At 33.5% G+C, this 11,137-nt stretch overlaps 2 protein-coding genes across 2 annotated transcripts; one reads left to right on the top strand and one right to left on the bottom strand.

The window, feature by feature from the left end:
* Window positions 1–473: 473 nt before the first annotated feature.
* Window positions 474–4,690, top strand: LOC108837502 (DNA replication licensing factor MCM7). The gene is made up of 15 exons (XM_056994615.1): window positions 474–601; window positions 694–761; window positions 1,023–1,082; window positions 1,176–1,405; window positions 1,631–1,808; window positions 1,886–2,008; window positions 2,088–2,177; window positions 2,391–2,533; window positions 2,645–2,822; window positions 2,955–3,146; window positions 3,235–3,407; window positions 3,490–3,693; window positions 3,779–3,944; window positions 4,027–4,248; window positions 4,336–4,690. Exons 1-15 carry the CDS (start codon window positions 571–573, stop codon window positions 4,432–4,434), a joined length of 2,157 nt encoding a protein of 718 aa, XP_056850595.1. The 5' UTR covers window positions 474–570; the 3' UTR covers window positions 4,435–4,690.
* Window positions 4,691–5,125: 435 nt separating this feature from the next.
* On the bottom strand, window positions 5,126–8,271 carry LOC108825673 (uncharacterized). The gene is made up of 6 exons (XM_018599004.2): window positions 7,963–8,271; window positions 7,439–7,509; window positions 7,147–7,252; window positions 5,907–5,984; window positions 5,715–5,816; window positions 5,126–5,359 (listed from the first exon to the last, which is right to left on the bottom strand). Exons 1-6 carry the CDS (start codon window positions 8,164–8,166, stop codon window positions 5,276–5,278), a joined length of 645 nt encoding a protein of 214 aa, XP_018454506.1. The 5' UTR covers window positions 8,167–8,271; the 3' UTR covers window positions 5,126–5,275.
* Between the last annotated feature and the right edge of the window lie 2,866 nt (window positions 8,272–11,137).

The raw sequence follows: 11,137 nt of genomic DNA, 5'->3' as shown, positions 1-11,137 counted from the left end.
ACATTTATAATCAAAATTATATAAATATTTTTTATTTTTTTGACGAAAAAAATAGTTTTTCAAAAAATTTTTTTTTTTAAATTTGCGGGTTGGCGGATACCCGCGACTCATATTCGGCTGACCCGCATCCGCTCCGCTTAAATTAATCTAAATCCGCACCCGCACCCGCAAATAAAAAAAAATTAAATTGATCGATCCGTACCCGCTCCGCGGCGGATCGATCAAACAGGACGGGATCCGCGGGCTTTGATTAAAATTCCCAGCTCTGGTAGGGATATTTTCGTCATCTGCGAAAAAAAAAAATATGGGCCGTGCATGAAAGCTGAACACGTATGGGATAATAATATATATTGTGTAAATAACTTTCCTTTTAACACCTTTTCGGGTAGGGGTAGTTTTGACATTTCGCTAACCATGCCTTAAGATCTGAGCCGTCCATTTAACCCCCGCGTCTCTCGTATAATCTTCCCGCCTAAATCTCATCTCCATTTACATAGCTTTGCCGCCTAATTTGCAGTCACTCCTCATTGCTCACTCTCCTTCTCTCTCTAGCAAAACAGTCTCTCAGCCATGAAAGAGCATGATTTCGAATCTGATAAAGGTAACATCTCTTCCTTCTTTGATTCTCGATAAAAAATCTTCCTCTTCTTTTGTTCTTATGTGGTTGTGATCTTTAACCCTTATTGTTTGCAGCGCTCGCGAAGGAGTTTCTCGCGAACTTCACCGACGCGAATGGCATATCTAAGTACTTGGAGATCCTCGTGAGTTTCTCATTTAGGGTTTTACCCAATCCCCCTAATTTTAGGGTTTACTCGATAAATTTCCAATCTAATTGAAAAATTGGTAGATCCAATTAGGGTTTCTCATCTAGGGTTTTATCGAACCTCGTAATTTTAGGTTTTATTTTTGGGCTCCTTGCGATTTCCCCCCCCCCCCCTTTTGTTGCGATGCGTAAGATTAGGGCTATCCATTGTTAATTTAGGGTTTATTAGATAAAGTGACAATCTTTCGTTGTTTTGTAGCAAGAAGTTGCGAATCGCAAGGTTCGGGCTATTCAGATCGATCTCCAGGACCTAATCAATGTGAGTTGTTCTCTGTTTCGTCTTTTTTCTTTAGATTGTCGGAATATTCAAGTGAGCTTACCTGTCTCTTCGTTGTTGTTGTTGTTATTGCAGGACAAGGGGTTTGATGATTTTCATGAGTTTATCGGACGGTTGACTGAGAACACCCGCAGATATGTTTCCATTTTCTCCTCTGCTATTGACGAGCTTCTACCTGAACCCACAGAGGCGTTTCCGGATGATGATCATGACATTCTCATGACACAGAGAGCCGATGAAGGGGCTGATAATGCTGATGTTTCTGATCAGCGTCAGCAAATCCCTTCTGAGATTAAAAGATTTTAGTAAGTTTTATACCCCACCACATTATCACCAAGTAGTATCGTTAGTTCATCTGAAAAGAAAATAAGCAAAGCTTAGAGAACACTGAATTAGAGTGTGAGGCTAATATTAGATGTTGCTACTGATATAGACCTTTCTTGAGTGAATCGCTTTGTTTGGATCAGTTTAAGTTGCATTTTTTGTTTTAACAGTTTGTTTGCTAAATTAACTTTTTGTATGTTACTCAGTGAGGTTTATTTTAAGGCTCCTTCAAAGGGACGGCCATCTACCATCAGGGAGGTTAAGGCTTCACACATTGGGCAACTTGTCAGGATTGCTGGCATTGTTACCCGTTGTTCTGATGTCAAGCCACTGATGGCAGTTGCTGTCTACACATGTGAAGATTGTGGTCATGAAATCTACCAGGTACCTGAGTTTCTTTTTTTCTTTTTTTTTTTCATTCTAATGACTACTAATTCTGATTGTCTTAAATGCTAAATCAGGAAGTTACATCAAGAGTTTTCATGCCTTTGTTTAAGTGCCCCTCCAGCCGCTGTCGAGTTAACAGCAAATCTGGAAATCCTATTCTTCAGCTCAGGGCCTCCAAGTTTCTTAAGTTTCAGGAGGTTCTCTTCTGGTCCATTGGTGTTTCATTTTTATGTCTAGTATTAAAACTGATGAGTATGATAACACATTGTGTTGCAGGCTAAGATGCAAGAGTTAGCTGAGCACGTACCTAAAGGGCATATCCCTCGCTCAATGACTGTTCATCTAAGAGGAGAGTTGACAAGAAAGGTTGCTTTTCCTGACCTTACTTTCATGCCCTATTATTTGGAGTCTAGTTGCTTCGGAATAGTTCAAGATAAAGTTCAGCATTTATTTAACAAAGCGAATACTTAAGCTTAGAGATTTGAGAAAGCTCCTAACAGAACAGTGAACACTGCCGTATTATTTTATGGGTAGAATTTTTTTGTTAATTTCTTACTAGATCAATGTAAACCCTTGTAGGTAGCACCAGGTGACGTTGTTGAATTCTCAGGGATTTTTCTTCCCATTCCTTACACTGGGTTTAAGGCACTTCGAGCTGGTCTCGTAGCAGACACATATCTGGAAGCAACAGCTGTCACTCATTTCAAGAAGAAATACGAGGAGTAAGCCTTTTTTTAACTCTGAAGAAATATCTTATTTAGTAAACTTATTCCATTTTTTGGCATTTACTTCAGTTAGAAGGCATCTTTGACCTTTTCTATTATAATCTACAGATATGAGTTCCAGAAAGATGAGGAAGAACAGATTGCACGGTTGGCTGAGGATGGTGACATTTACAATAAGCTATCGAGATCTCTGGCCCCTGAGATTTATGGACATGAAGATATCAAAAAAGCTTTGCTTCTCCTCCTTGTGGGTGCTCCTCACAGGCAGTTAAAGGATGGGATGAAGGTGCAGTCTCCTTTCCTCTACAATGTTTCCTTTATTCGTTGAAAACTATACACATGTTAAAAAGCAGGATCTTTGTTTCCTTCATCTCCAACTATATTACGTACAACTAAAATGAGCCATGCATGAATACAGATCAGAGGAGATGTGCATATATGTCTGATGGGTGATCCTGGAGTTGCCAAAAGTCAGCTTCTCAAGCACATTATAAATGTTGCGCCAAGGGGAGTCTACACAACCGGAAAAGGTAGCAGTGGAGTTGGTCTAACCGCCGCTGTTATGAGAGATCAAGTCACAAATGAGATGGTCCTAGAAGGAGGTGCACTGGTGAGAGATACACTGATTCTTTGCTTTTGATGTTTTTTGGAATTTATGATGTCTCGCTAAGGACGTGTTATACATTTTCTTGTTTCAGGTCCTGGCTGACATGGGAATCTGTGCAATCGATGAGTTTGATAAGATGGATGAATCGGATCGTACTGCAATTCATGAGGTCATGGAGCAGCAAACTGTAAGCATTGCGAAAGCTGGGATCACCACGTCACTGAACGCTAGAACAGCTGTTCTTGCTGCTGCCAATCCAGCCTGGTAACTGACCCTTTATAATATTAATAATAAAAATAAAAATATCACTTACTGAGTATATATGTATATTTGTGTGTTTATGAAGGGGAAGATATGATCTGCGAAGAACACCAGCTGAAAACATAAATCTTCCACCAGCTCTTCTTTCGAGATTCGATCTTCTCTGGTTGATCTTAGATCGAGCTGATATGGACAGCGACCTCGAACTGGCTAAGCACGTGCTTCATGTGCACCAGACACATGAGTCTCCTGCTCTTGGCTTTGAGCCGCTGGAGCCTAATATCCTCCGGTAGGTTATATGAAGACTCTTCTTCTTGTTTTTGGCAGAGTCACAGACTCTCTTAACATGAACAGCATCTCTGTGTTTTCTCTAGTGCATACATTTCAGCAGCGAGGAGATTATCCCCACACGTTCCAGCGGAGTTAGAGGAGTACATAGCAACAGCTTATTCCAGCATCAGGCAAGAAGAAGCGAAATCAAACACTCCTCATTCTTACACAACAGTGAGAACTCTTCTCAGCATCCTGCGCATATCCGCTGTAAGTAGAAGTAAAGACTTGTAAGTAGGAAACTTGAGTTGTGTGACAATCATGAGTTAATGATTGGTTTTTGTTTGAATAGGCACTAGCAAGGTTGAGATTCTCAGAATCAGTGGCACAAAGTGATGTGGATGAGGCGCTTAGACTAATGCAAATGTCGAAGATATCTTTGTATGCGGATGATAGACAGAAAGCAGGACTGGATGCAATATCAGATACGTACTCCATCATAAGAGACGAAGCTGCGAGGTCGAACAAGACTCATGTGAGCTACGCAAATGCGCTTAACTGGATCTCTAGAAAGGTTTGTTACTTCTTCGTCTTCTTCTTATTTCATCTAATTGGATGACGGATCTCCTGAGACTGAGTGGTGATTTTGAATGTAAAACAGGGATACAGTGAGGCTCAGCTAAAGGAGTGTTTGGAGGAGTATGCAGCTTTGAACGTTTGGCAGATTGATCCCAACACCTTTGACATCCGTTTTATCTAAAATCCCTTTTTTCTTGTTTTAATAAATTCAGTCACACAAACCAAGTATGCCTTCTCTTTTGTTATGTGCGTTGTAGAAGTGGATTTTGTAGTAGAATTGCTCTCTTTCTTTTTACCTTTTGAAGGACTGCCTAAAAATGTTGCTTTTGTGTAACTTCTGGAAATGTTTATCAAGTTGAATCTAGCTAAAGATCGGTCCGGGCATCATATGAAAACATTGTTGAAAATGGTTTTTATATGTTATAGTGAACTTTGTATGTTGTGGATGCTCTAGCTACATTTGGTGGACGTGAATCTGACTATCCGAGATTATTACGCTTCCTGGGAGTAATAAGTCTTTGATAATTTTGTTCCACCATAGAATCTAGAATATGTGCCTAGAGTTATCTAGATGTTCTTAAAGTTTAATTTGTCTTCAGTAATAGTTTGGTTTGCGGTACATGAAGGTAACTGATTTTTTTTATAACTCATAATTTGAAGGTTTATATGGTAAAAGTCATAGAAAACCAGAGCGTAAAATGGTAGAAATGATATAGCAGATCCACTAGTAGCGTTGCATCAGATTACTCAACTTCAAAGGACTCCTTGTCTGAACCACATACACATTTCTCCGGTTAATCAACTGATTTATTTTTAAACCGCTACTTAAACCAAAGCTCTGATCAATGAGCTTTTTTCTCATAAAAAGATGATTTTCTTATATGTAAATTTACTGTCTCTTTTTATTTTTAATTTGCAACTGATTGTACAATGAGCATCGAACAGATGCTTTTCGTTAAGAAAGAAAGAAAATGAATTAGAACAAAATAAAAAAGAATAGTTAATCTCCCTAATATGCGTGTTTATGCCAAATGTTGTTGTTGCTCTTCATCATCTTCCAACTCATCTTCGTCGTCGGATGAGCTCAACGTATCTTCCTCAGAATCCTAATATTCAATAGTCAAACATCACCCAAAAAGTCAGCATATTCAGAGAGTAAAGTTGAAACTTCACACTTGGCATTAAATGATGAATGAATGAACGAATATTCAAAGTCAAATTTCTTTTTTTTAGGAAAAAAAAAATTCCCATGATCACAAATCTTTTTCAAAACGTGGTTACCCTATACAAACGATAATTAATCCGTACTAGCATGCGTAAATACTAATAATGTTCACATCTCACATGCAAATTATTTCGAAATATGTATGGTCAGACATACATGCATATGCATTTTTATTATAATACACCATAAAGATGCTTTCGGAAACTGATAGATTAAATGTAAATTGAGGAACGTACGTGATATTGCTGACGACGACGGATAGTTTTCTGAATAGCTGAGATTGTTTGAATGATAGTGAACATTGGCAAGAGAATTCCAATGGCTTTTAATGTTAGTACCTGCATTTATATATCCATCTCTAAGTCTTATTTATGATATAATATTAGTAAATGATATGGTGTCGACAATAAAAAGAGCATTGTTTTTACCGTGAATACAGTGAATGGATACTCTTCCGTTCCATAAATTACATCGAATGTATGTTTCATCAACAACAACACTGCTAGCTGCAATAATAATGTGTATACGTTAGTTTTAACATAATATTTTCATATACTTCTTAAAAAATAATCTTTTCGAATACACTAACTTAAACTAACATTGGTTTAATTTTAACTAAATGGGTCCGAAATCATAACATTTGGCTTCAACAACAGGTAAAAAAGGAAACAATGTTCTACTTACAACCAAACTAGAAAAGAAAAAGAACACTGTAACATACAAACATGGTCGACATATCATAATGAAGCACTGGTTCTAAATTTTAAAGAATCAATATATAAAAGCTATATGTCCCCAAATTATGTTTAACAAGTTTTGTTGAAGTTCATACGAAAAAATATATACCCCCAAAATATTTTAACTGACTCAGGACAAAATAAAACAATCAAAATTTGGTAACAAAGCTTAGAAAAATATTTGGGTTGGAGTTGTGGTCTATTAGGTGAGACAATGGTTATATATTGTTGAGTCCAAAAACCCAGAGTTCTTGGCCAACCACCAAACTTACCCAACATTGTACGTGCTTTTCTACCAATACCCTTAAATATATTTTTTCTAACCCAGTTCTGCAACAAACTTCAAAAAGCCCTTTGACCAAACTTTTTTTTTCATATAATATCATAATACGTTAGATGAACAGGGACAAATTTTATAACGGTAACATTTCACTTTTAACTTTAAATAAATAAAAGAAATCATTTTATTCATGGTGGTAAAATAAACATTGTGAAAATCATTTTATTCATGGGAGGGATATCATAATACGTTAGATGAATGGGGACAAATTTTATAACGGTAACATTTCACTTCTAACTTTAAATAAATAGAAGAAATCATTTCATTCGGTAAAATTTGTGAAAATAAAGAACCACATTTATAGGCTTTGCCACATAGCTACGAAATAGATTTGGCCAAAAAGCTATGAATATAGTAAGTAGTGGTTGCCATATCTAACTCGAGAGCTCCCTAAACTATTAAAGACCTTTTCCCTTATCATCATTTGATTTAACTAATTAACTTACTAATATGGATTATCTCTGTTATTTTTCTTTTTTTTTGAAAAGAATTATCTCTGTTATTATACTTTCTCTCTGCCCAAACTTCTGGTAAATAACTAAAATCAAAACACTAACAAATAATTTAGAGAAAAAAAGAGAGGTAACTTACAGTGAGAGTTAATGATCTGAAGAAAGTAGCAACAGAGTTACATTGAGTAAAGTCTGATTCAGTTATAGACACTAATCTTCTTCTTCTTCTCCTTCCTCCACCTTCTCTGTTTCATTACACAAAACAAACAAAAATTAGCAATTTTATTATTATTTTCATTATTTGTAGAATATGAGTAATAAACTATTCGCAAGCTATCTTCTATACGCGTAAACAAGGAAAGAATCAGGGAACCACGTCAATGAGTCAATTGCTATCCCAATTTTCAGTTTATATAAAAAGAATATAATACCTGATCATGACTTCTTCTTCTTCGATCATCTTGGATGGTTTTGGAATTGCTGTATACCCATGTCTGTACACCTGCATGATTTTTATGTTCATAAGCTTTTCACCAAGTGAGTATTTATGTCATTGTAACTCAATTTTAAAAGAAAACAAAAAACTTTCGCAATCGTCTTCATAATTTAGGTCCCAAAAAAATTAGGTCCCATAGAAAACAATTGAACCCAGTAATCAATTTTGGTTTCCACTTTATTTTTAAAATTTATACAGAAATACAACCAAATTATTTATTCTTTTTGCAAGATTATTGATTAGTATGGTTATGTAACTATCTGACGACCAAAAACAAACACGGAAGAAACAGAGACGCAATAAACAATTCAGGAAAATAAAGAATATTTGGAGGCAAAACAGCGAAGCGCACTTCACAAAACTAAAAACATATCCTCACCGAAAAAATCAAACTTTTTTCATAAAAAGAAGTAAGAGATTGGATAATTCGAGAGAAGTAAAAAGAAAAGAAAGAAGAACCTGGAGACAGATTTCACAAGTGGTGTTTCCCTTTTCATTACACCAACGTTGTATGCAATCTCTGTGTGCGAACTTAACGGTTCCAGAGCAAGCACAAGGAACTTCGAAGAAACTTTCTGCTTCTTCTTCATGGCAGATTCTGCAACGCGATATTCTCTGTTTCGAACTCTTCGTCTCATCAATGTTTATAACCACTTCTCCCATCTCTCTCTCTCTCTCTCTCTCTCTCTCTGGATCCTTCTCTGTTTTTTTTTGAAATTTCTTTTTTGGAAATGAAGACGTTGCTCTGTTTTTTTTTATGAAGACGTTGCTCTGTTTAGCTTTATGGCAGAGAGACTGCACTTTATACAGCTTTTTAAGCCAAAATAATACATGTCAATTGCCTGTTTTACCCTTACGCGTGTGTACCTTTTATTTAAATTCCACCGGAAATCATTTTCGGCAGCTAAATAAACTCAAATTTTTTGTCGTCTTTGAAAACTCAATTAAATCATGAAAAGCTTCACTTGAAATCCACCAAAACTATATTTTTTATTAATTTATATAGATTATTAATTTATCCAGATACTAATTGAACCAAAAACTTAATTTGGAATTACAAAATTATATTAATTTATAGAGATATTAATTTATAAGTTATTAATTTAAAGAGATTATACTGTACTTGGAAAAAATAAGGAATTATAAATTAATATGTTTTAATCACAGATTAATTGGACTTCACAGGAAATTTAATTAAATAATCTGCAGTAAAAGTTATATAGTTTAATAACATCATGATTATTAAATTTTATTAGTAAGGAATTATATTAACTTATAAATAAATTATTTAATCAAATATTTAATCAAAATATAAAAATGATTAGTTTATAAATAATAAAATTATCATATTCTTATTTTTGTAAATATATTAATTTATTAAATCAGATATTTAACTAAAATGTAAAAATTACTAGTTTATCAAGCATTAATATAATAAAATAATAATATATGATAGTTCTCAAATAATAAAAGAATTTTGATATATTATTATTTTATAAATATATTAATTTATTAATTCAAATTTTTAAATCCAGAAGCTAAGACTTTATCAACTTATTGAATATTAATCTATAAAGATTATACTGTAGTTCATAAACTATGTCTTAAGTTATTTGTTAAACTTAACAAACTAATAGTGAAACACATGTCCGGTCTGTGGCATAAGCCAGAGAAGCGGGAGATTAGGACACATATGTGCAAAAAAAAGATTTCCATCACATATATCTTCCTTTTGTTATTTTCCCTACATATTTTTGTTTTGGCTTAGGGTCAATGACAGTTTTAGATTCATTGGACCGGCTGAAACATGGGTACTAGTATCAGTAAGTAAAACATGTACGCAAGTATATTGCATGAAACAAAGCCGAATTTAAATCATTCATAAAGTGTATACTAGTCATGCAAATGACAGATTTACGGGTTTAAAGTATCTTCCATAACATGATGTCCAAATCATATGCAATAAAAAATGAGAAGTTAATAAAACAAAACGCGTTCTGTAAGAGCTGGAAGAATCATTCTTTCAAAATTTAGAGTTCACGCTGAAAGGTCGTAAAATTTGTCAACTATGAGATCACACAAGTCAACACAAACCTCAACTTTCTCTTTTTCTTAAAATAATGGCTGAAGAAATAAGTTTGGAGGATAATAAAATTGATGATGAAGATGTTGGAACCAAACAAGATACTGAAAGAAACCTAAAAAAATATACCACTTAAAATCGTGAGTTTGATGTATTGTTTCGCTAGTTGTGTATTGGTTGGCTAAGTTTCCAACATGATATAACAAATTATAGATGGTATTGAGGCTGGGCAAAAACCCTGGATTTGAAGAACCGAAAATTTAAAAAAGTAGTATCAAATTTGAACTGAAATTGATTAAATATGCTAAAATTTTGGTATTTACAGGACCGAAATCGAATCCGATCTAAATCAAAGTATATCAGGTATTCAAATGTATTCGTAATAGATTAATATATCTGAATATATTAATTTTTTTAGATTTAATATTTATCAAAAACATCTAAAATATATAAGATATTTTTAAGTTGTCCAAAATACTTAAAAATATATACAAATAGTCAAAAATAAATACCTAAAATAGTAAAAATATGCTTAAGACATCAAAAATACTTAAAATATCTATTGATTATCTATTTAGATAATCAAACCAAACAAATTTATATGTTAAGTTTAGATACTTTGACATATATCATTCAAATTTATGTGTAATATATTACTTTGTTTATAGATTTTTAAAAATTTTAAAATTTATAATGAATTTTAATTTTTTAAATAAATTTAAATGTGTTATCTGTACCCGGAAAGATCTGAACCGAACCCAAACCAAAAGTAAAAATATATGAATAGAACTAAAAATTTTGATCACAAAAATCCAAAACCCAAATAGATCCGAACCAAATTTGAATAGGTACCGAACGCCCATCCCTAGATGGTACAATTCTCTTCTTTAAAAAAAAGATGGTACTATTAATTCGTACGTTAAAATGTTATATATTTTGGCTGTTCATAATGAAAGACTGATTGATGTGTCGTGTGCATAAGAATAGTTGCAACCGTTTGAATCATTGTGGTGTGTGATCTTAAAACTCTCTATCTAAACTACTAAGGCTGAAGTACACTTAACTATGTCCCCTTAAAGTTGCTCAAATATTACAAAAGACTGCCACTGCATTTAAAACAAATAATTAATCTAAATTACTATTATTATCTAACATGATTTGGCCAGATTTATCTGGATGATTTACTTACCAAACTTTTTTTTTTCTGACATCACTTACCAAAAACTTAAAATGTACATTTAATATCCTGTACATTGTAGTTTTATATCTTATATATTATACACATGACATTAAAAAAATACCTGTCAAATGTTAGTGAGTCACCGCATTTGTATTTTTAATTTTAATAATAGCATTTACATTACATAATATTTTATATATACAATGTAATACTTGCACAAATAGATTAACATTTGGGTTGATATATAGATTCAAAATTGTCATCAATAAGGATCCACTTAATCATTTATAAAACACAGTAATTACCAATGGTTTAGAAATTTATAATGATTTTATAAATTAAAAACAATCAAAACAATCAATAACCATTAT

Source organism: Raphanus sativus, chromosome 9 (genome assembly GCF_000801105.2).
Source record: "Raphanus sativus cultivar WK10039 chromosome 9, ASM80110v3, whole genome shotgun sequence".
Classification (NCBI taxonomy): Eukaryota; Viridiplantae; Streptophyta; class Magnoliopsida; order Brassicales; family Brassicaceae; genus Raphanus; species Raphanus sativus.
Note: the sequence above shows the minus strand (reverse complement) of the source record. Positions and strands in the feature narration are given on the sequence as shown.